Source organism: Apteryx rowi, unplaced genomic scaffold (assembly GCF_003343035.1).
Source record: "Apteryx rowi isolate R43461 unplaced genomic scaffold, aptRow1 scaffold_123, whole genome shotgun sequence".
Classification (NCBI taxonomy): domain Eukaryota; kingdom Metazoa; phylum Chordata; class Aves; order Apterygiformes; family Apterygidae; genus Apteryx; species Apteryx rowi.
The window spans coordinates 1121936-1147641 of record NW_020447453.1 but is presented as its reverse complement, the minus strand read 5'-3'; the positions used below and the strand labels follow the sequence as shown (position 1 = coordinate 1147641).

Sequence of the window (25706 nt, the reverse complement as noted above, 5' to 3'; positions counted from 1 at the left end):
ATTAGTCTCTTCATTACATGAGCTAATGGAAAGACAAACAAGGATTTTGCTTTCCCGAAGACCTCTGTTACTGAAACATAAAAAAAACAGACTTATAAAAGCAGCTGAGTAAAAAAGCAAAATTATTCCTACACTGCACAGTCATCAAAATCACTATCTACCCTCTACAATAAAGCCACACTTAGTGAAAAATACCAACCCCCAAAGAGTGACATACTGTGAGGTGAAAATCTGACCTAATTCATAAAAAGAGTAAATCACTGAAGTCAAACAGTTTTACATCAAAGTGGAACTAGTGCAAATAGATCACGAGAGGGCAGATGGCTCCCATTTTTCTCAGATGAATATTTTTTGTTTGTGACTATGTGCCTGCCATCTTTGCAGCCTCCTGTACACTGAAACTTTAAGACAATTGTTCCTCACCAAAAAATATAATTGACTGCTCTTCTTGAGCAAGCCATACACTTCACATTTTCAAAGATGTATTTGTCAGGATCTTAATTAGTTCAAACCTGTAAGACTGACAGTAAGGTATTTTAACAGTTCACTTATCTGTTCTTCAGCAGTAAAAGCCAACATCTTTCTGCAATATCCTAGTGGATAATGATTCTCTAATCTATGTAATACCAAAAATAGTTAAACCATGGAGGACTTCTAGAAAACCTCCTGATACGCAGTCTATGATCTCTGCAAGCATCCATAACATTTACATCACATACTGAATTGTACATTTAAAAACTTCTAGATATATTACATTTGGTCGACCTGCATATATTATGTAAAAATGAACTAATAACATCCAAAAGCAAACAAATAAACATGGTGTTATTCGATTCCATTGGCATTTTACGTCCTGGACATAAAATGAGCTTTGTTTTATGGTTCTRTGCCTTTTTGGTTGGCATGGTACAACACACCAATAAACAGTGCTCTGCTTCAGCACCCCATTTGAAAGATGCTCTTCCCTTACCTCTAAACCACACCTGCAATCATACAAACACTCTTGGTACATAAGCTTATGGCAAGCCCTTCAGAAATTGTTTTTCCAGCCACCCTGAGGTCCTGGTCACCAAAGGGGAGTCTCTTCCATGTGTGTGGCCTCAACTACGTTTCCACAGCTGATCGCTCGAGAGCTCCGCTCCGTGTCTCCAGAACCATTAAAACCTGCAATCCCCAGGTTAGATGATTAAGCCCTAGCTGATTCAAGCTGGGGCCTTTTCGGGTCACTGCAGGTCTCCCTCTCCGGGGGAAGCAGCGTCAGCCCTGCTCCAGGCACAGCCGCCTGCCCTGAAGCCAGGCCTGCGCGAACGCCTGGGGGACGGGCCTCTGCACAGACCCAGACCCCGGCCCCGGCCCCGGCCCCGGCCTCAGCCTCGCAACCGGGGAGAAAAGGCCTCGGAATAAATTCAAGGGAAAAACAGGCGTCGTGCCGCGCTGGGGCGCCCCCTGCCGGGGGCGGGCCGCGGCGCTCCCGGAACCAGGCGGGCGGGGTGCTGCTTCCAGCCGGGCGGGAGGGGGGAGGGACGGGACAGGAAGGGGAGGGGGGCGGCTTTGAGCGTGGCACCGGCCGGCGGGGCGCGTTAGCGGGAAGGCGGCGGAGAGGCGAGCGGTGGCAGCGCGGCGGCTTGGCGCCTGGGCCGCTACCCGGGGCCGGGCGCCGCGTCCCTCCCTCCGCCTTCCCGTAGCCTCCAGCCCCCCTCTCCCCGCGCAGGAGGATGAATCTGGAGCGGCTGAGGAAGCGGGTGCGGCAGTACATCGACCAGGTGAGGGGCGGCGGGGGGGGAGGGAGGGCGACCGTTGGTGCGCCGCTACCCGCTATCTTCCCCTCCCCGCCCCAGCCCGCCGCCTGCCTCGCTGCCCCGGGAGGGAAACGACTGCAGGGGACCGGGAGGGCTCCGCCGGAGCCCTGCAGGAAAGGGCCCGCTGTCCCGCTGCCCGTCCCTGCGGCAAAGCCGCTCTCGGCCCCGCTGCCGGGGGCGGCGGGGGGCAGGTGCCGGTCTCTGCAGTCCGGCAGCCCCTGTGGGGTTTAAGTTTTAAATAATGCCCTGTTTCCTCCCGGGAAGGAAGGAGCGTTGGGGGGAGAGAGAGGAGTGCGGTGGGCCGGAAATGCTGCCTGTGCAGTCTGTGTTTGAGGCAGTTGCGTGGGGTGGCATGTGGCCTTTTAGCGAGGGAACTGGGGCACTGCTGCAGGTTTTTCTCCCCCTTTGGAGCACGGGGTGTGTGGGGAAGGAGGGCACTGTCTACAGGATCCCTCCCGCACTTATGGGCTGTACCAGTTGGACTATGCTTACCTAAGGATTATCAATGCCCGTCATACTAACCTAATTCACTGCGAGCTATTAGAAGAAAGGCAGGCGTGTTTTCTTTTGTTAATGAATTCTGCAGTTACAGTGCTGTGGTGCAAACTTACTACCAAAAAGAAAAAGAGGAAAAATGTGTTAATCAACTAGGTTAACTATAATATGAAACAGCACTGCTATGTTCTAGTTCAAAGACTTTGTACTGGCTTCACCACTGCAAGAAACTGTCTCTTCTGTTAGCACAAATACTGGTACGCATGGCCAGCAAATCTGCCTAGGAGGTTGATTGGGGAGCTAAATTAATTTGGCTGATTTTATTGTTCTGTTTTGCTGAGCTTGTTTTGGTTAACCTGATTCACCAAGCTACTTTGCCTTATAGCTGTATAGACAATTGTGCAGTTCTGAGGAAGGGGATTCCTTCTTTGAGCAATATAGGCAGTTTATAGTATTGTAGAACTGCTGCCAAAAGTTGTATAATTGTCTGTAGGCCTGAATTACACCCTTCTTTCATGATGCTGAGAGAGTTATTTAAACCTTAGTTCTCATAGACAGCTGTTTATATATCTGGGTTTTTTGGAAAAAAAAATTTCGGGGGGTTGGTATACAATTTGAAACCCAACTGTCATCTTGGCAGGGTTGCTGAGCATTCATAATCCCCCCCAAGAGGGGAGTGTGGAACAGGATACACAGGATAAAAAGGACCRCTTAGTTCATGAAGCATAGTGCTTCGTGATGACTAGAAAACATACCATCAATGTCTGTTTCAGAAGAGTCTGCAAAACCTCTTCTCCAAAGTCATAATACAGTTTTCATTTAAGATTCATTTAACATAAACCCCAACTGTAACGTTATGGAAAAGAGCAAGAGTGATCAGGGCTTTTCTAGTGTTGCAAGTCCTTGCAACAATAAGCAGCTATCTGTTAAATAAAATGCTAAGCAGAACCTGGGAAGCATACTGTGTGTGGTAGCATAGAGAAGGACAAAAAGAAAAAGTAGTAGCCCCTGCTGATCTTCTCAGAGAATAATCCCAGCCAACTTTATGAGGTTTTCCCTGGCTCCCAAATCTGATAGTAAGCTTAGCTGCCCAAATTAGTGGGACATATCTGCAAACCCTGTTTCCATCCATTCTCCAGTTGCCCCCAGTCATCCCTGCTTCACCCTGTCCTCCTGAACAATGGACCTGACAGTCAGAGTGTGTATCAAGAGTAAGGAGAAATTCCTTCTTGGTCCCCATGAGGACTATGGATTATGTGAAATTAGAGCATCTTGACTGTGAAAATTTCTTAATCATAGATAGTGCTGTTAGACTTTCCTGAAGCAACTTATGTCCTTTTTTACGCAGTACTCTATTTCTTCTAAAATGCAATGTTTATGTTAACTGGAGGGGGAAATTCATGCTACTTTGCGGTGGTAGCAAACCAATGAATGACATTGTCATAATTATGTAGCACATACCTTTTGGTCAGTGATATCTACTTTTTATTGAAAATAAACAACCTCACCTCAAATTACTTGACCTTTTGCTGGTCTTGCAGGGGTTATGGGACTGGGCCTTTTAAACTATTTGGTTTTTTGAACTTATGAAGAACTCAAATGTGAATTGCCATTCATCAGAGAAGACATATATAATAAAACATTCAATGAGAATAGTGTGAACTATATTTCAAAATAAGCTGGGAAAACTAACCCCAAATTGATACTAATTCTTTATAGCGTTCTTTTACAGCAACAGTATCAAAGTGCCCTATTTTGGGCAGACAAAGTAGCTTCACTATCTCACGGTAAGTAATTGCTTTTTCCATTGTATTTTGTTAATGGAGCTGAAATGTCTTTCTGTTACTCTCATTATGTTTTTTAAAGCTTCTTGACTATTGTTGAAGTTTTGGGTGTTTTTGTGTAAATCCTTTTCTGTGATCTCTGGAATGCCACCCGTCCAATTAGCACAGGGCCAACCTTCCTTCCCTTTTGAACTTTGTATTAAAATTACTGGATGGCCCAGCCCATAAAGTGCATACCTTGAGAGGCAAGGGATGAAAGAGTTGCAGGAGACAAGGGTAGCTCCTTACCAGATTTGCTGTTGCTCTGTGTGATGGATATAACCCAGGTTTGCAGAGTGACTTGATGTTGTTAGCTTGTTTCTGCCTACAGCCATGGTCCATTCCCATCTCTTAAAATGATTTCAATGGCTTGATCCCACAAAAACTGTGGTTACTAATAATGTAAGGCAGTACTAAGCTCTGCTCCTGCAACACTTATAACTTCAAGCTGCAAAAGTCTAATGCTTTCACTTTCACTATTAGGTTTTCATAGATTTTTTTTTTTTTCTAGAGACAGTTATGGGTTGTTGGGGTTTTTTTTCCTGCCCTGAGTATGTCCAAGGGCTGGATACCTACAACTGTTCTACACTGTTTTCATCTATGTTGCTCCTGTCTCCGTCTGTCTCATGACACACCTGCTAGTATGAGATTCTTTGTATTCACTGTCCATTGTGTTATCTGATATATTTATAGTTCAAATCTGACTCTTTTTCTTTTTAATCTCTGACAGATATATATATATATATATTTTTTAAAACTTTGTAACTTAATAGGAGACTAGAACAGGGAAGATCAGTACTTACTTTCCAGTGAAACAAAAGTAAATATTCTGCATAAAAGTGTTTAAAGATATAGTATAAATTAATGGTTTATAATTTGCTGTTAATTTTTTTAAGAGGAACCTCAAGATATCTATTGGTTGGCCCAGTGTCTTTACCTAACAGCTCAGTATCATAGGGCAGCACATGCCCTTCGATCGCGGAAATTGGATAAGGTAAGTCATTTTGGACAAAGACTTACTGCTGTTGATCCATTTCTTAAACTCTATTACTAACCACAGTGACTTCTTCAACATCAAAGAATCTTCTTAGGGAAGATTGATTATAAAACCTGCATAATGCAGTTTATTTAAACCAAATATAGCTACATGTTCACTCAGCCAGAATGAAACTACTGATCCCGGGCAGAGTCACAGAGAAGAGAAGGGGTCCAAGTATGGAACTACAGCAGGCCAACAGGTATGGGATGGTGGGGGCATCACTTAAGGTGTAGTTGTTTTAGTTGTCCTTCAACTCTGCTAATGAGAGGTGAAGGCAAGAGTGAAGAAAGTGTCCTTTGAATAAAGAGTTTAACGGTTAAGAGTGTTACAGGCTGAATTATACGATCCTTAGTTATTTTGTCAAGGAAAGCTGTTTTCACATGAAAGGGATGAAGAAAAAGCTACAACCGATAAAGGAAAGAACAGATGGGAGAATAGCAGTGTGAGTGAACAACATGCTGTCTCTTAATAACTAACATATATATATGAAACTTCTCTTTTAGTTGTATGAAGCATGTCGATACCTTGCAGCTAGATGTCATGTGAGTATGTGGTTTAGTCTCTACTGGAAACAAACCAAACTAAATAAAAGATACGCATCTGAGAAGACTAGGTAGCTGAGAGGCAGTGTAGATGTCTGAGGATCTATGTTCATTGGAATAACAGGTTTAAATTTTGTCATGGTTGACTTCATCCTTTAGCCTTCAGTATGGTTGCTGGAGTATTCACCATGGTACTATTCTGAAGAAGTTCAATTGTCATTTTGCCAGGAAACAAAATACTCCTGTAATATTTTGTGGGACAAGAATATGAATGATTTTTTTTTCTCTCATATCTACATATTTACATTTTTAATTGGTTGGTTGTGGTCCATCCAGAGGTCATGTGCTTTACATGTAAATATAGTTAGTAGCTTTATCCTTCAGTATAAGATGTCATATATAAATACAAAAATGCAGTGCTTCCACAGACAAATAGAATCAACTGATAGATTGAGTCAGGTAGTGTGTAAAATAGAAAAATGTGTTTATTCTATAATAATTTTAAGAATTTTATTAAAACCTGTATTAATTATTTTAGAAGCATATGTATTTCCATGTTTGCATAACGCCAAATAATAGATTTTTCTGTTGGTGTTAATTTAGTAAGTTTTAGTTATGTATTACAGATAACTAATGAAATAGCTGATTGTGATGGTAAATAGATATATACCCGAATAAGAACCTGCATGAATGAAAATACTGCTGTTAGGCACTAGTTGCTATAATCCTTGCCTTTGATTTATGACACTATATTTATTGGTGCTTTATGTACAGATGTTTCAACCCCCAACCTTGTTTTTTACATGCACGTGTTTGTGGCTAGTATGCTGCAAAAGAACATCAACAGGCCCTGGATATTCTTGACATGGAAGAACCAATCAATAAAAGACTTTTCGAAAAGTACTTGAAAGATGAAAGTGGATTGAAAGACTCTGCCACAGACTGGGAGGTGTCACAATCCTCTGTAAGTGACAATTTCTAACCAGATGTTTTTATAATTGAGAAAAAATATTTGTGATGTCAGAAAGTGATTTTTGGAGTTATTTGAATTTGAAACTCTGTACATGTTTAAGCTTTCTTCTTTAGATAATGTAAATTTCAAAAATGCAGTCAGAAGTTAGATGTTAGCCTGCCTGAACAAAAATAACTTGGTTTGGAAATATGAAGAGCACTTTGCAACAACTTCCCATAAATTACTTACAGATGCTTTGCCTGAAGTTTTTGATCTAGCATTGTTTTTTAGAATGCTAGGTCTGCTGTAATTGAGTCTTGATAATGTAAACTCTCATCTCTTTCAATTGGGCTGCAGGTCCTGAGATCATAAAGTAACCTTTCCTCCCCATCAAACATTTTAATAAGAGATTTCCTTAATCGCTCAAGGGGTGTTTTCAGTGGGACATTGCTTGATCACACTTGAAAATTATGTAGGGCTAAGGTGAAATTTTTGAAGCTCAGTGGAAAAATTCTCTGTATGGGCATGTGGTTGTGAGTGATCATTGCCATGTTTAAGCTGAGCCATATGAACTGATTCTATGAAGAGTCTTTGCTTGCCAAGTTGTGAAATGAAGTTCACTAGCTGAAATTGCAGTGAAGGTGATTGACAAACAGAATTTTCCTGTAAAAGTGGGATAGCAAAATGGGCTAGATCATCAACGTGAACTTATTTTCTAATGCTGGTATTAATGGGCTTAAGGCAGAAGTTGATTAGACTGAGTTATTGCAGTGCACCTTAATAGCTGTCAATAATATATTTAAGGTGGCACTTCTAGCAAATAAAATAGTACTCAGCTTTTGTCTGTTCATTCTTGCTCCTTCACTGTCTTCTCCCTATTCCATGGTGTGCTGGTCCAAGTGTTTGTGTGGCTGGTCATTGAGCTAACTGGGAAACTGTTTTGACTGAAAAATAACCCAGCCAAAAAATTCAACTTCATCAGTTCTGATCTTCAGAAATGCTTGTGATAACGTAGTTTGCTAATGCAAGGAGGATGGGTTTGGTTTGCCAAAGCGGGGAACTGCTGAAGGTGGCACTGCTACAAGAAATTGTTAATCAAAATGCTGTCTTCGAGTGTAGCTTCAAAAGCCAATAAATTACTAAGACTCTTTGTGTGGATACTTCTTTCAGAGTAAGAGTGACTGGTAATAGCATTACTGCTTTACCAGCCTGTAGGATATATTAGTTGTTAATGCAGCTATGCTGTTTCTAGTATGTGCACTCTTGAGTGAGAGTTAGCCTGTTTAAAATATGTTGTTCTGCTTGAATTAGTTGAGTCCATTGGTTTGATCTTTTTCATCTCTGTTGTGGTATTTCTTGTCTTGCATGAAATGTGTTTTAATTAAAATCTAGAGGGTAAAACCACAATTCTATTATTTGTGGATTTTTATTGTGAAATGGTATTTATATTTAGTAGTAGTCTTACTATTTAACAGCTTGTTTGAAATGCTGACTGTTAGGATGGCGCTCATCTGATTTAATTTAAGATTTTTGAAAATTAGATTCCAATGCCGCGCTGTCTTTAACAGTCAACAGAGAAGTGCATTGCCCTCTGGAAGTGCCCATTTCCCTCTGCTTATGAAGGGAACCTAGTTTAAATAGCTTAGAACTCTGTATCAGAAAGTTGGATACATGAATTAGGAAAGATAAATTCTGTTCTTTCCTCTAATTATTTCTGGCATGTTTGGCAGTAAATAACCTGAGACAGTATTCACTTGATTTTTAAGTTATTAGGAAAAGATATTTTATTTCAAGACAGCACTAGAAAATCAGGTTTCATCATACATGAAATGCTTTTTACTTTTCAGGGAGCCCTTTTGATTTGTGCTCAAAACCAAATTACAAACATTGATTCAGTCTTTGACCTCCAGCCCTGCTTTTCCACCAGATCAAGAGCTCTATATGCCTTTTGCGAGGGAAGATCTATGATGCTTTGGATAATAGAACCCTAGCAACATACAGCTACAAAGAGGCCTTGAAGCTTGACGTTTACTGCTTTGAAGCATTTGATCTTTTAACATCGCACCATATGCTGACAGCGCAAGAAGGTCTGGCAAGCAGTGTTTGCTTCTCTAATACAAGTAACATTTAGCTGCTTTCTCCTTTTCTACCTTTTTCTGGGTAAAAATTAAAGCAATACCACAAGTAACAGACTTCAAAGTGTTATGAAAGAATAGGTTGCACCCAGGTATCAGTGAAGTACTAGGTGATGGGTGTATTAAAAGGGTAAATATAAAGTTATGAAATGAGTGAAAATTATATTCCACTCAAATCTACATTGAAACTTTCGATTTTAATCTTGCAATGCTAAGAATTAAAAGAATTCAATCATTAATTTCTGAAATTAGTAGTATTATCTGTTTTAGTGTATTTGTACTGTTATCTTCCTTGTAGTTTTGGGATGAGCATATCTAAGTTCTATAAATGTTTGATCTTACCATTTCTTCTCTAATATGACTATTTCAAATTATTTTTTTATTCACACAGAAAAAGAACTTCTTGAATCTCTACCTCTTAGTAAACAATGTACAGAAGAAGAACAAGAATTGCTGCACTTCTTATTTGAGAATAAGTTGAAAAAGGTAAAAACAAACTGACTAAAAAGCTGAAGAGCTGCATGGAAGTCTTGACTTTAGATGTAAATTTTCTGTGCTTCCCTTACTTTGAAAAAACAGAAGGACGTTACAGTTTTGGTTATTTTAAAATTTATGATGTAGTAGATGTCACTTTATAGGTGGTAGAAAAATAGCTTCATGTAAATTCATTTTCTGGAGTTTTATAGTTTTGGCTGGTGGCAACTTGAAATTGATTTTTTTTTTTTTTCCAGCTTTATTTCACGAGAAACTTATAGGTGGGAAAAGAGAACAGAGAACAGTATTATTAATGCAAATAAAATGTCAGTTTTCTGGCACTAATGGTCTATAACAAGATTATTCCAAAATTCTTTTTCTGAAGATAATGTGATGGCATTGAAAGCCAACTGTGTCACTCAAGCGTTCATTTCTAGAGCCTGCACTTCAATTATTAACAGTCAAGTATTTTTCACACTGTAAAATGAGTTTTTAAAGTATATTATAAAGAACCTTTTTACCAAATACAGGGTTTATGGGCTTCCCGTTTAAAACTAAGAATTTTAAGAAGCTTAATGCAGTTAGTCTTTTAGAACTGAAAATAAATACTAATATTTGTATCTTCTCATTTTAAGTAGGATTCACTTGTTTTGAGTGTAATTTTTTTTTTGTCTTTCAGTATAATAAACCCAGTGAAACAGTAATTCCTGAATCTGTAGATGGTCTCCAGGAAAATCTGGATGTAGTAGTATCCTTAGCTGAAAGGCATTATTATAACTGTGACTTCAAAATGTGCTACAAGCTTACTTCGGTGTAAGTATGCAAAGCAACTTTGAGGTTGGTTGGTTGGCTTTTTTTGTTCTTGTACCATGTAGAATAAGAATTATGTCTGGACTTATGAATTTCATTGCTCAGCGCATTGACGTGCATAATAACTTGACAACCAAAGCAAAACTCCATTTAATCAACACTGTGCTGCACATCTGTCCATCCTCTTCCTTCCTCTGCTACCTTCAGTTTCTCATGTTCTCTACCTACTTCTGATCTGGCCTGCAGAATGAACAGGTTTGGATCTGTTGGCTGTTTGGGAAGTATGATTGCCCTGACTTGCTAAGTATGATTCCCATGGCTGTGGAGCTGTTTTGTGCTGCCCTGATATACTTATATCTTTTTAGGAAAACTATATTTTTGTGTGTGTACTGCATAGTCTCAAAATACTATAGTGCAAAATAAACATTTCAGTTTTATTGTTTGTAATACAACTTTTTCTTAGCTCAAGGAAGCCATCACCATGTAGAATATTCTTTGGAGCCCAATACAGGCAAGAGTTTGGGAATGCTGTAGAGAATACTTGCTGCTGGTGAAAATGTAAATATCTGAGTAAAATCATGATCCCATTGGAGTAAATGACTCCACTGAAGTCAATAAAATTATATTATCACATCTTTTATCTGAAGTTTCTTAATTGCCACACCTTCTGCAGCAGAAAGTGGGAGAAGTGTATATATCTTCTGAGAAGCAGAATGCCACAGATTCCAGAGCTTGGAAATGGGGGTCTTAGAAGTCCAGATAACTTCAAATTTTTAGATTTCCTTCAAGAGAGCATTTTGTATACTTTATTTTCTTTTGGCATTTCAAATACTTAGTTTACACTTTCAAATCGTTCAAAGCTTTAACTGTCTCAAAGTGTATCTCTTCTCAGAGAATGATGTTGTAACATTGTACTTCTGATTTAAGAGTTTGCAAACATATTTCAAAAAATCTTTTTTCCCCCCTCTGTTTATCAAATGCCAATCCTTATGGAATGGGCGATTGCCTGTAAGCCATGTCCTGTATGCAGCTTGTTGTCTGTGAGACTTTCTTCCATTTTTAGCAGCCACAGGAAATATAAAAGTTTAAAATTCAACTAAGTATGTTTCCTGTGGCATACTGCTTAGTGTTGTAGCTCTTGTTCCCTTAAGCTCAGGAAGTTGAGGACTAATACTTTAAAGTTGCTGTTAAGCCTATGGAGCTTATGAGTCATATGAATAGAAATGTTGCTTGCTGTCTGCTGGTTCATATTCTGTTTTTCTAATTGTATATTCAGCCTGCCAGAATTTTGTTATCCTTGTCTGTTAAGCTAAATTTAATATTTATGTTAATATTTAATTTAATATTTAATGTCAGTATTTTTCTGTTCTTAAAATTAGCTTTTATGCTGTGAATAGTTCTCTTTTAGTCGCAAATGCTTGTCTTAAAGTGGTAATTAACCTGAACATTACATACTATAAAAGCAGCTTGTTCCTAATACATTGAAGGTTTTGAAATGTGTATTGCACATTATTCTTCTTATTTTTAGAGTGATGGAAAAAGATCCCTTCCATGCAAACTGTTTACCTGTGCATATAGGGACACTTGTGGAGCTAAATAAAGCAAATGGTAAGAAACATAACGTTTGATTAGAATCACAAGATAGTTTTTTTTAAATGATGTGTATATAGGGGGGTTGCTCAGTGTTTTTAATTCTTATTTCAGTTAAAAAATGGACAATCACTCCAAAAATTTGATCCAAAAATCTACAGATATTTTTTCTTCTACCTGTTGTTGCAAGAGGACAATGGGAAAGAAGGGAGTCTTTGAAAGGGAGCTTCAGAACTGGAAAAAAAAATAGTTGTGCAAATGATCTTTACTATTATGAATGTGAGAGCCGCTGTCTTTTAACCAGYGACTATGTAGTCGGAAAGGTAGTGACCTACATTGTTTCATTTCTGTTGTTTGAGCTCTGTTTTAAGGTGATCTTCCTAGAGAATCTAGATGTACTTCTTCCCCTTAACAACATAAGAAAATATATTCATTTATATTAGAAGGAAGTCTTCAGCAGTGTGTATGCTCAGGTGGACAGTCTTTTTCCATAATGGACAATTTTCTGGGCTCTCTCTCCTTTCATTTGCTATTGTGAGGATCTCCTCCTAGTTCAAATCTGTTTATAATCACGCAGTATCTTTGCTGAAATTACAAGAATAGCTGACTTTGATCTGGGATGGCTTTTTCTCATTTCAGACTGTATATATAAACATCCAAATCAAGTGAATAGCATAGATGTCTTTAAAACCAATTGGAAAATAGAATCAAGGAGCTAATAAGATTTGCAGTCTGTCAAAGGATGGTGTATTATCTGTAAAAAAAAAAATAGGTCATTAAATGAACTGGTACTAGTACTTTCTTATAAATCTGCCTTGAGAATCATTTTGTAAATCATTATTTTATAAACAGATTTGTATATCTGATTTTCCTGAAACCAAGAACTGATGCAAAGGACTCCAGGACAAAATTCATCAATCTAAGAACACTGTACCCCAGGGAAATAGAAATCTTATGTACTGTAAAAGTGTTTCTTTTGAAAATGCATAGGCATTAGAATAATTAACCTGTATGTAATCACTTCCATTTCTTATTAGAATCTAGTATAGATTTTTCTTAAAAATAAAATAAAATAATTATTATTCTAAATAATTAGAATTATTAGAATAATGAGTTTTTATTTTGTTCAATTTTCAGCATATTGAAGCACCAGACTTTTCTTTTGAAATTAATCTAGCCAATATGTTATATTTTTTAGAGGTAGGAAGCTGAACTTTGGCCTTTTAAAACCTTTACAAGATGCATTCAAGTGTAATACTACAGACATTTATTTTAATGGCTGTTAATGACCTTCTAAGTTGTTGCATAATTATTAGTGGGATGTGTAGCTGCTTGTTTGCATGCTCTCAATATTTAACTTTTTTAGTTAACTGAAAAATTGAATCTCTTTCCAGGCAGTTAGAAACATCATAGCTAAACAGAAAATGTCTTTGCTAGTTTGTGCGTTTGTACCCCTAGATGTTCTGCATATTTCACGTGGAAAGTTAAAGGGCTTGAAACATCTTAATGTGTTAGCATGTTTTAATTTTCTTTTGTTTCTTCTCCTATCCAGAGCTCTTCTATCTCTCTCATAAACTGGTGGACTTGTACCCAAATAATCCTGTAAGTTTTTCCAAGTCTTTATTAGCAGGTAGTTTTTTCTAGGTGACCTCAAATAGAAGTTGTAATTTAATAGTTTGAGCAACCAGAATTCAAAATCTGTTTCTGGATGGAGCTAATGAAAATAGTTTGCATCTTTTATTTTCCCTACATTGTAACTTTCTTATATTAAGGTTCTTTTAAAATAAAGTACCTGTAAAATTTATTCAACATAAGGAATTCATTGTCAATAAAAACTTAAAAGATACCAGTGATTGCCTCTCTGGGCAATCTGTTTCAATTTTGATCACCTTCATGGTGAAAATTGTTTTGTTCTTATTCAATCTGAATTTCCCATGTTGCAACTTGTGCCCATTGCTTCCCATCCTGTTACTGGGCACCTCTGAAGTGTCTAGCTCTGTCTTCTCTATTCCCCACCATTGGGTAGTTGAAGACGGCAATAAGATTTGTTCTTAGCCTTCTGTTCTTGAGATTGAACAAACCCAGTTAATGGCATGCATRTTTCTAGTACATGCCAGCAGGTCTAGCTTATCTGTAAGATGCCAATAAAATTATTTTAAAAACTGAAAGTGATTTTAATGAAAAATGTTCATAACTTCTCTATCACCTGTTCCTCTGTCACATATCACTTGTTTGTGTTTTACTAAAATTAGTGTAATATGGCTAATACTATTCTATTTTGAACTTAATATGTAGGTGTCATGGTTTGCAGTAGGATGCTACTATCTCATGGTTGGCCACAAAAATGAACATGCCAGAAGATACCTCAGGTAAAACTTTTGTCCGGTTTCAGTTAGTGAATCTGTTGCACTTGCTAAATAAATATTTAATGTTCACTGTTTTTCTTAGGCTCATATAGCATACAGAAGCCTAGGTCAACTAGTTGCTTCTAAAATATTCCTTTAATATACACCTTCCTCTGGTATGGCAATTAGACCTCAACGTTCTCAATGCCTTAAAAATATTTTACAGACTTAATCTGGAACCTCTTTATGCAGTCACCTTCCTGTTATGGGTGGATATAGTGACTGCATTCACTCATGGTGCCAAGCTAATTACAGTTAGGTAATCAAGCCTCAGACCTTAGCTTAAGGGCACATAGGTATTCTGCCAGGTTCAGGTTTCATATCTCTAAGGGAAGAGTTAGATAGAAAATCCTGCCATTTGACTGCTTAAAACTTTCTTTGCCCAGGCAGCCTTGGACTTCTAGGCTGTTTGTTCTGAAGTAGGGCATTTGTTTTGGTGCTGTAAGCCTAAACTGAGAAGCTTTAAACCAACTTGTAAGGCTCACATTTTTTCCTTTGGAACCCATTGTAGATTGACAATACATGAAAAGATGAATTAATAATTTAGACTATTTAAATTTCTGGCACAGTAAAATTCTTCAAGGAGTTGTCTTGAGAGACTTAGGTGGTTTGGGGGGTGAAATAAATATCTTTAATAAATCTGCAAGCTACCTGGAAGGGTCTATAAACATGTTGGAAAACTCGACTAGAATTTAGAGTGGTCTTGGCAAAGAGGAAAATGGGTCTGAAAAAAATAGAATGATTAAAAAGATGCCTGAATTACTTGGGGAAGATGATATAGTATACAACTGCAAGGCTAGGGGTAGCTGTGGGCTAGGCAGCAGTTTGTTAGAAAAGGATCTGGAGACACTGTGGATAAAAACGTAAGTCCCCTATATCACCCATCTTGTGTAAGAATAAGAAAGCTCTGTTATAATGTGTAACTATTGTCAAGTCAAAGTGAGTAGAGAACTCAAGAAAGATGTGAGACATTTGAATTGAATTCAAGAGAAGGCAGTAAACAAGCATTCTGGGAAACTTGACCTGTGAGGAAAGTTTTTGAAGTAATTGAAACTGTCTAGGATGTAGGGCGGGAAGATGCAAATGTTCAAATGTGTAAAGTTCTGTGCCAGGAGACAGAGATCAAACTGCTTTCCATGATCTTGACAAGAAGTAATGAGTTTCACTGTGACAAGTTATAGATTAAATGTTAGGAAAAACTGAAGTGGTAGTAAAGATAGTTAAGCAATGGAGTAGGTTACTTATGGAAGATGCGGGATCTCCATGTAAGAAGCTTTTAAGAAGAGGTTGGACGCATCTGTCATAAAGCTTTTAGTTAGGAGTGCTTCTGTCTCAAGACTTGGAAAAGAATCTATATAACTTCATGATGTTCCTGTCAACTCCATTTTTCTGTGGAAACTCCAGGTTGCAGCCTTGATGTCTTTTCAGACTTCAGTGATGTTTTGTATACTTCTGTGATGCAAGGCAAATGTCTGAAATGCAACAAATAAATACTCTTGCCTTCACTAAAACTAGTACAGTCACATGGCAAAATTTCTACATGCAGTTCAACATGAGTTCATAATTTGGTATTTTTGTATCCTGCTTGTGATGCTTACATTTGCTTGAATTATATTTATTTTTAAATGTATGGCTAGAACTTTGTAATGTGTTAAAAGTCACTACTACTTTTTCTATACCTTGCTCAATTCACCTATTATATCATTGCTTATATTCAGTAATATCAAATAATTTCTGACCTCCATGAACAGCAACAGGAATAACACAGTAAATTCTTGAAAATGTCAAATATTAAGTGTTAAATAGTTTGGCGGTGAACTTTTAAAATGGACTTAGCTTACACTGATCATTACAAAAGATATGTTAATAGATGCTTAACTACATGGCATAGCATTGCTGTGTAAATAGATGAAATGGATGAAATTTATTTTCAGATATTTACTGTGTTGATCTGCTCTTGCTTTTAGCAAAGCTACTACACTTGAGAGAACTTATGGACCTGCATGGATAGCATACGGACATTCATTTGCAGTTGAGAGTGAGCATGACCAAGCAATGGCTGCATATTTCACAGCTGCACAGCTCATGAAAGGGTATGTCAAAAACCTCCAACTTTGAAAAGTTAAAATAATTCCTATAGTTTATAATATGACATATATCCCTTTAAAGAGTAGGAATACATTTGCAACAATTATCTGATAGAGAACAAGAGAGGAGAGAACAAAGTATAGCTTCATGATCTGTTGACTTTATTATTTTGATACTTGATTATTGTTACAATTTCAGAACGTTAGAATTTTTGAAGTGTTAACCAGTGTTAAGAAACACATAGTGTCACTGCTGGCTTATTTGAGTAAGGCGCGATTAAGTGGTATGCAGCACTTAAAACATTTTCTTTAAACTGTTAGTACTCATTTTAGTTGCTCGTAGGATTAGAGGCAAGATTTGCCTTTGTTTAATCTACCTTTTTCTTAAACTATGTTCCCACAGATTACTTGGGATGGGGAAGGAGATAAGCATTAGTAATGTTTCTATACGCAACTATTTAATAAACCTACATTGAGGATTAAAGTTATTAGATGTTGCTAACTAATGCCTGTGTATTTTTCTATACTTGGACTACATAATATTTTCTAGTAAACGGAAAAAGTCATTACAGATCATTTTGTAGAATGTACTTGATGGGCATCCTTGCAACATTGACTGTGCCCACTTTTATATTGCCTTTGATGCTGTCTTTCCCTAGAGGACCCCTTGCTTCATTCAGCATCAGTGTATCGGGGAGGGACCAAAGGATTATGTCTGCTTGAGCAATTTATTGTTTTCTGATCAAGTTTCTATTTAGGTAATTTATTTTCTGTCTGAAAGTTCTCTGAAACTTGTGTTAGCCACTTCATGTCATAAACTGCTGTGTAGTAATATCTTGAACAGCTGCTTCATACTGTGGAGAGAGCTGTAAAACAAGTAGTGGACTAATCATGTCATATTGCATATAATAGTATCGTATTTGGGTGTAATTATTGATACAATCCTACTATGTCATCCGTATTCCATTTGTATATGGAATGTAGGAAAGAAACTGGAAAAAAACCTCAGAACTAGCTTAGACACTGAGAAAATATATACAAACCTATACATGTAGTTCCAGATTAAATTACTGTTTCATGTCAGAGTTCAAATTCTTGTCAATAACAAATATAAAATCTTTTAAATTGACCCTTAGGTTGGTACTCTATTTAAAATCAACTTCTTACTTGTGTGTACATAAACACATGCAAACACGCTTGGTATTTCTTTATTGTTTGTGACATGAATAATAAGTACATGCTCTTTTTTTGTAGGTGCCATTTGCCGATGCTCTATATTGGGCTGGAATATGGTTTGACCAACAACTCAAAGTTAGCTGAAAGGTTTTTCAGCCAAGCTTTAAGCATTGCACCTGAGGATCCTTTTGTCATGCATGAAGTTGGAGTGGTTGCATTTCAAAATGGAGAGTAAGCAAAATGAGATTAAATTAAATTTTTATCATGGATTTTTTTTCCCAAATGTAATGTACTGAAATATCTACTAAAATACTTATTTTGAGCTGTAGAATGCAAAGTTTCTTTTGGTTCTAGTTTAGATAGTGTTCACCCTGAACCCTTGCTTTTTAAATCATTCTTGGTTGTTAAAGATTAAACGAGAAAAGAATTAATGTTTGGGGAACATGCAGAGATAAATTATTATCTTGCGTGTGCCCATCATTGGGTAGTTGCATGCCTTGAAAAGGGGTCAGTCAGCACACCTGTTTTAAAACTTTGTACAGCAATGTATTTTGTCAAGTTAGGAAATTCCAAATTTATTCTTAAAGGACATAAATATAAGAACTGTTCAGTGAATGTTCTTGAGCTGCTTCTGTTTTCTTAACTTTGTCTTGTCAGCTCTTGGGATCACATGGCCAAGTGTGCAAAATATAGTAAATTTGAATTACTATTTTTACAGATAACTTCATTTATGACCAAATAATGTCAAAGAATTGTTCCCTGTAATACAGTTTTTCTCATATTGCTAATGAAAGCTTGCTAATTTACTTTTCCCCCCCCCCCCAATATTTAGCTGGAAAACTGCAGAAAAATGGTTTCTTGATGCACTGGAAAAAATCAAAGCTATTGGAAATGAGGTATTTTTCCTATTAACGTCCATGATCATCAATTTGTAGAACTCTAGCAAATTCTGTAATGTTTTGTGAGAAGACACATTTACTTTAAGATACAAACAATATAATATAAATTTGACTTTAAAACTTTGCTGATCTACTTGCAATTGAGTGTGTTGGTGTTTTAGATGAGACTCATCACTGCTTTTTGCCTTTCCATAGCACTGAAGAGACATTTCTATATGAAATTAAAAAAAATAATAATTGTAAGTGTTGAGTGGGCAGTGTAATCCAGGTCTGATATTCAGTCTTGGGTCTTAGTAGACCAATGGCTTTTGGCCTGGCGGTGGAACTGGGCATGTGTGAGGATGGTTCCTGCCACCTTAAGTGTTAGCCCTTTTCTTGAATGACTTCCATTTTGTTTTGAACATAATCCTGCAGGTGTGGATTGCAGTCCATCTACCAGATAGAGCCACTGTGTGGGAATGGGCTCGGGGATAATTAATTGTGAATTTGAATGGATTTAGATATGGGGGGCTTTGAAGCGTGTTGTCAATTTGGTGACTCTTCTGGGTTTGCTCAGTAGCAAAAACTAACTTCCTGAAAATAATCACTGACAAGTTTGACAACAGATGTGCTTGTGGTTTGGGTTCTTCTGTGAATCAAAATTCAACCATTATGACCCTGATTCTCCAAACACTTGAACGTACAAAGTTTTTTTTGTGTGTTCACACAAACTGCAAATTCGTAATGCATCAAATTCAAATGATTTTTCTAATTTCAGTAAAAGTATTTAAGGATTTTGGTGGCTTACATATAATCTTCTGCATGCTTTGTAAATGAGCTAATTTATTTAGAACAGATAAAGTTAGACTATGGAGGCGAGATGCAGCATAAAAAGACCCTCAGTAGTTGTGAATATTCCATAAAGATCTAATTTTGAGGGTCTTCAGTACTCCTAAGCTGAGAGGCTTTAAATGTGACTTTTAGTTAAGTAGAAAACAAGTTTTGTTTGTTTTGTATCCATGTTTAATATCATTGACCCTTTAAAGAAATTTAGTTGGTTTGGGGGGAATGGAAGAATTGGAAAACTTAATTAGTTATTGCAAAATTTTACCGAGTTAATGTTTTGAGCTTAAGTATGTATTTAGAAAGGAATTGAAAATGCTTGTGAAGTTTTTCTTGGTTATGAATGAATTGTCTTGCTCATTTGTATGGCTTTTGAAAAGTAATTGAACAAGTAATTCCTACAATCTAGGAGATTGTATTTGAATTATTTGAATTATTATTGTGCTATTTTGTAGGTAACAGTTTGAATTATTGTGCTATTTTGCAGGTAACAGTTGATAAATGGGAACCTTTACTGAACAACTTGGGACATGTCTGCAGAAAACTCAAGTAAGCAGAGAGCGATAGAGCTACATCTATCTAGAATACTGCACAAATGTGTTTTCTCTAGGCCTACTTGTTTACATTAAGGTATACTTATTTACATTAAGTACCTCATAAGAGCAATGTAGAAGCACCTGATAAGAACAAAATCCCCTAAATCAGCTTGTGAATATTAACAAATGAATCATTCCTTATATCCTGTTTTTTCACACGCAAGTTAAAGTACTTATTGCAAAAGCCTTTTCTTAACTATTGATTCTTATTTGATAGAAACTTTGTCATAAGCTGTTAGATCCTTAGAAGGATCTGACTCCTAACTGGCTACTGTCCAAATCCTGACATCCTTGCCCATGTCCAGTGATTTAAGCATAAAGGTAGTTTTGTGCTGGTTAGTTGCTTGGATTAATGCTTCTGTTTTTACTTGAGTAAAATTGTCAGTGACCTTAACAGAGCAATAAAACATTACTTTATTGTTTTTGCAGACAGAATTATTTCGCATCTCATTCATATTTCCATTTCAGGAAAAGAAAAAGATGCACTGCAAAATACATATGCAAGTTCTAACATTGAGAAATATTTTCTTGTTATTTACTTTAATCTGTTTTTAACCAGTATTGTCTTTAGTTTAATCAGTACCATATCTTTTTTTTTTTTAATGTTTTTTTTTTAATGGTTTTAATTGGCCAAATGATGTGTGCTGTAATTTCTGTTTCAAAGCTGCTAATGAGAAAGTGATTATGGTAGATATAAGATGTACTTCTGCTCTGGCTTTGGGAGTAATTGCTTTGTGCTAGATTGCCAATTAGCCTTCATTTTCAGTAGGAAATAGGATGTGTAATAGTTGCCCCTTCTGCCAAGGTCAAACGAAAGCCACTGCTTCTGGAATCTATTCATTAGCATAATTGCAGGGTTTTTTTTCAAATCCTTTTTTCAGTTATAATTCCTTTTGTCTTTTTTTAATTTCTTGCAATAAGTTAGTAACTGCTTGCCTCACATTTAGGACAGCTTGCACTATGTTATTTGTTCAAGTTGAAATGCATTAGGTTGGCTTTCCAAACAACATTGTAAACTATCTTTCATGCTAAAGACATACAACTGCCTAAATTCTTAACTTGATTTTATGTTTTGGACAACTTTAAATGTCTATAATATCTGAATTTACTCATATTAATAATATACATTATTGCTGTTATGAAAACTTATTGAATGGATGTCCACTCACTAACTTTTATGTGGGCTGACGTTTGAAAGAAGCATGTTAAAATACAATGGTAGCTAATTCAAAAGTAAAATACTATGACTGGAAATAAATGTCAAACCATGTGAAAGTTTTGTGCAGTAAGCAAACAGTAGCAGAAATTTTTTGCCTTAATTGTTACCTCATGCCTTCTAACAGCTTTATATTTTGTTATTTGATGCATAAATTTGTTAAAAATGTTAGCAGTAAAATTTCTTCTGAACGGACAAGTAATATTACCTTCATTTAACACTATCGTACCATGTTGTTAAAAATGTGACAATTTAATTTCTCAGAGTAATGCCAAATTCTTAGTTTGTAAAATAACAAATGCAATAAACAGTCTAATTAATGAATAATTCTCAATTCAAAGAATGGGTGCGAAATGCACATAACAAAAATACCAGTGCATGCAGCACTTAAGCATTGTGAAATTTCTGCCCAGAGTGCTTTTCTCATTTTAAACAATGAGCGATTTAGTTCTTACATTTCTCCTTTCCTCCCCTGAGGAGACAAATGAAAGCTACAGAAAGCAAGCTACTGTTACAATGAGGATCATTAAACATCTAAAGCCATTTACCATATCAAATTGTTAAGATCCCCTCCAAATGGGGTCTAGCTGTAGACAGCCGTTGGGCTACATAAAGGRAACAATGATTTCTCAATTATGTTGAAGAAGAAAATTGTCAATATCCATGATTCTTTTGTGCATTCTTTTATGTCAAAAATAAGAAGCAATAATTTGGAAGTTCTTGGCTGGATTGTATGTCACTGTGCTAAGGAAAATATCAACATAGTAGAATAAAAGCACCTTTCACCCTAAAGCATACTAACAGATATTCTGTATTTAATCCTAACAGGAAATATGAAGAGGCACTCGAATACCATCGCCAGGCTCTAGTACTAATTCCTCAAAATGCTTCTACTTACTCTGCCATTGGCTACATACATAGTCTAATGGGCAATTTTGAAAGTGCAATTGACTATTTTCATACGGTATGTAACTTGCTTAAATTAAAACAGTGCTGGCCACAGATTCTATATTTACTGTTGCATGCTGTTTTGCTTTTAGAAAAAAGAACCAACAGTTTATCCAGTCCAAATTAGTGTTTACTTTATCATGCAAWTTTTTTGAAAGTTTTCCAAGTTTTCTGTTGATTTAAAAATGGCCACTTTGTAAAACTTAGTAGTTGGGTTATTCTTTGTTATTAAATAATTGGATTTCATAATTGTTGCATAAGTTTCATATACATAAACTTCACATGGAGCTGAAATGATCTGAAATACTTCCCACCTATGTCTTGAAATAGAAATTCTACAGTAAGTGTAACTTTTTAAAATAGATTGACTTTTGTTGTGTCAGATTGATCTCCAGTATGTGATACTGGTATACTATAATTTTAGGACAGCTTTGGTGATTTCATGTTTTCATAATGTAACACTGAATTTTGAAGCATGCTGAACCTCCAGCGTTTGGGTTGATTGACTTGAGAATTTTTGTGCAGTTCTGCTTACCTCAAAGCTTGTGTTACATACACTTAGTTGTAACTATGTTTGCATGTCTCAATCTATTTTATTGTAAACTGTAGCTTAGCTATACAAAATTGATTTCCTTACAGTTTTTATAATCATTATTTTAGTAGTGTATTTTATTTCATGCCTTGTGAATGAGTCTCTGCCTGGATACATGTCCTTTTTTGTTTTTGTTCTTGTGCTTTGTTTTCTTTCTTCAGCCAGTTCAAATGACAATATTATATTGGCTGCACAAGAATTCACTTTTACAGTGAAGGCTATGCTCTGATAGTGTTTTCAAGTAAAAAAAAAAAAAAAAAAAAAAAAACACAAAAACTCAGAACCATACTGGATTTATTCATATATAAATGTTTTATCTGCTGCTGACTATTTTACTACTTTTTTGACAGGCCCTTGGTCTTAGGAGAGATGACACATTTTCAGTCACAATGCTTGGACATTGCATAGAAATGTATATTGGCGATTCTGAAGCTTACATTGGTAAGTCTGTCACTTCTGCTGCCTCATAAAGTCATCAAATCCTTTGAGAGGAGTCTTATTCTGGCATCAGGAAAAAATATTGGCTGCCATTACCTAGTCTACTTACAAAGCAGAGTGGGGTTTCTATTGTTTGTTTTTGAGACAAGATAAATGAGTTGGAATTGATCAGTGTGGGGAAAAAAGTGACTGCTGATTTTGGAAGCCTCTTGGCAGTGAATAATTTACCAGTGTAAAGAAAGGAAATATTCTGTCTTTGGAAGGAGGTGATCATTTCTTTTATATAAAAGATTGTGGCAGCTTAGAAAGCAAAGGGGATGGGGGAAAAACTGAAGTTGAAGTACAAAGTAAAAAAAAAAAATCGGAGGACTTGATTTCGGCTAGTGTATCTGTAGAGAGGTATAGGCAAGGTATTTTCATAATAACAAAACTGCTCTATGGAAATAGTTGGGATAAATCCTTCTGCCTTCAAAAAYAGAGCTTTACAAATGGTAAAATCAGTGCTCCATTACCATAATACATTATTTTACCACAGTTTGAAATATTTATATTCTATGAAATAGGTTTTTCACAGAAAACTTCATTGCAACATATTTCCGCTTCATTGGACTTACTAACTTACCTGTAATGAGTGTTACACAGTTGGTGCCCTTTCAAGCATGTTAATGAGGCTGAAGCCATTAAGTCCTCTATGTACTCTCTTGCTTTTCCAGCAGACTTTTCTGCACAATTGAAGCAGGTGTTTCTTCTCAATATTGTCTTGCTGCTTATGTAGTCAGCTAACACATCTGGAAGAACCATGCAACTGTGTGATACACGCTGATGCACATTATACTATATATAACTTAAAACAACAACAAAAGCCTGTTTAGGAATTGGAAAGAGAATTGGAAATTACTAATTTCTTAACCAAGGTCTTTCAATAACAGACTTTGAATCTGAATTGTACTTAGTAATTTTATTTTTTAAGAAACATAGGCTGCTGGATTGTGCTGGACCAACTCTATTAAACTTAGGTCATTAAGCAGTGACAGCTTCATGTTGGTCTGAAAACACAGAACCATAAAATTTACTGGATGATAGTGGTTTGAGATGCACATTCTGGAGTGTTCACTTGGAATAAACTAATGGTTTGTCTGTTTCCTTAGGAACAGAAATCAAAGACAAATTAAGATGTTACGATTTTGATGTACACACAATGAAGACATTAAAGAACATTATTTCACCTCCCTGGGATTTCAGAGAATTTGATATAGAAAGGCAAACTCTAGATGAAAGTGGCATAGTAACATTAGAAACATCACATCAAAGGAAAAGTACAGATACTAGTCGTCAACTGGAAGAAACCTTTGAGATTGAAATGAATGAAAGTGATATGATGCTAGAAACATCAATGTCAGACCATAGTACATGACTGTAAATGCTGGTAGAGGGCTAATTTTGTCTAGGTATGTTATCTTTGTTTTAGCATTTTTGTTACAGTGTTATACTTTCTGGAATTTGCTATTTTTATATGAATTCAAACTACTTCTCTGTACTTAACATCGGAGAAATAATGCTTGCCTTAAGGATGATAAAAATATACATAAGACTATTTCCAATCTTATTATTTCTACAAAATTAACCATACAAAATGGAATAAAAAATAAATTCACATAATGTTTTTTAAATTGTTTACTTATCCCTGTGACTGCCATCAGTAAGACTGTGGAGGTTTAAAAGTAATACTTAAAATGGAATTGTTTACAATGTTGTTAAATTGAGTAGCTGGGGCCTAATATATTGTGGCTTCTGAGTTTTCATCCTGTCTGTGAGGAATGCTTTGTAGTAAATAGGCCAAAAACTTCTTGAAGTTCAATGCTTATTACTCCTTAAAGGAATATATATTTATAAAGTAATTCCGATGATTTTCATCAGTTGACTCTAATTGGGCATATGTTAAATTCATGACAAAGCATGTTAGTTTGTTATACTTTGTCCTAATTATTAACTCCAGTTCTTCACCATTATTCTGTGTTGTATTACTGAAAGATAACTTAAGAACTGTTTTTGGTAAGTTGACTAGACAACAAATGTGAATGGCCTAAGTATTAAGATAAATCAATGTTTCCTGGAATTAGTGACATCTGAGCTACTTTTTCAGAAGTTAGTGTAATAATAAACTTGCAAGCCAGTCTACTGCTTCCGTAGGGGCTGCAGTCATTCTCTTTGCACATAGTTGTTTTGTCAAGGCAAAGGATTAACTGAATAATATCCATATACAGTTTTTACGAGTCTCTAAACTGTGTTATTTTAAAGTGTTATTTGTTCTCTGAAAATTATGAAGCAAAGCTTGTGTCTCTTAAGCAGAAGCAGTGATTTGTTCATCCACTAAACAGAACAAGGCTGTTCTGTTCTCCTGCTTAGCATGAATGTTGACCATATTTTGCATAAACTTCTCCCTTCCCTTCTTGGCTGTTCCACATGTCTTACTGTGAGGGGCTAAAATTAAAAACTTAATGCTACAAGCTGTCATAATGTTTCCTTCTGTGGCTTCCAGCTAAGTTCTGACATTTAATGTTTAGAATAGATTTCCTGAAGTTTAGCAGTCCAGACTTGAGTGTGAAATACCTCAGCTTTTGAGAACCAGCAATTTTTCTGTGCACAGAGATTTTCATCAAAAATGAAAGTGGCTAATTACTTGATTTTGATGACTAAAACATGAGTAGGTCTAAAATATAACTTCTACACTGTATGCCTGTACACTTGTGTTAACAAGATTTAAAGATGTATTTTTGATACTTTTAAAACAAGATTTACATATTCTGTTATCTTGTAGTAATTTTCATCCACTTTATGGGAGCAAGGTATAAAAGAAACTGACACATA

The 25706-nt window shown here is 36.3% G+C and overlaps 1 protein-coding gene across 10 annotated transcripts; it reads left to right on the top strand.

Annotated features, from left to right (window-relative positions):
* Nucleotides 1–1579: 1579 nt before the first annotated feature.
* On the top strand, nt 1580–25706 carry CDC16 (cell division cycle 16). 10 transcript variants are annotated; one of them, XM_026055079.1, is made up of 18 exons: nt 1580–1763; nt 4027–4081; nt 5014–5111; nt 5660–5698; nt 6522–6662; nt 8578–8737; nt 9177–9271; nt 9939–10072; nt 11598–11677; nt 13212–13261; nt 13955–14028; nt 16032–16157; nt 17406–17558; nt 18160–18223; nt 19536–19597; nt 21689–21824; nt 22751–22841; nt 23987–25706. In XM_026055079.1, exons 1-18 carry the CDS (start codon nt 1716–1718, stop codon nt 24250–24252), a joined length of 1872 nt encoding a protein of 623 aa, XP_025910864.1. In that variant the 5' UTR covers nt 1580–1715; the 3' UTR covers nt 24253–25706. The 10 variants fall into 10 exon arrangements, with proteins under 10 accessions (XP_025910864.1, XP_025910884.1, XP_025910872.1 ...); XM_026055099.1 differs by lacking the exon at nt 5014–5111 and adding an exon at nt 5178–5355 and having other exon boundaries at nt 4014–4081; XM_026055149.1 differs by having other exon boundaries at nt 1745–1763; nt 4014–4081.

What these genes read in the sequence shown, in the direction of transcription:
- CDC16 (XM_026055079.1), top strand. Translation starts at nt 1,716, where the DNA reads ATGAATCTGGAGCGGCTGAGGAAGCGGGTGCGGCAGTACATCGACCAG. An exon ending in CATGTCTGCAGAAAACTCAA is followed by an intron (nt 19,598 to 21,688) that starts GTAAGCAGAGAG and finishes TAATCCTAACAG; the next exon opens with GAAATATGAAGAGGCACTCG. An exon ending in CAATTGACTATTTTCATACG is followed by an intron (nt 21,825 to 22,750) that starts GTATGTAACTTG and finishes CTTTTTTGACAG; the next exon opens with GCCCTTGGTCTTAGGAGAGA.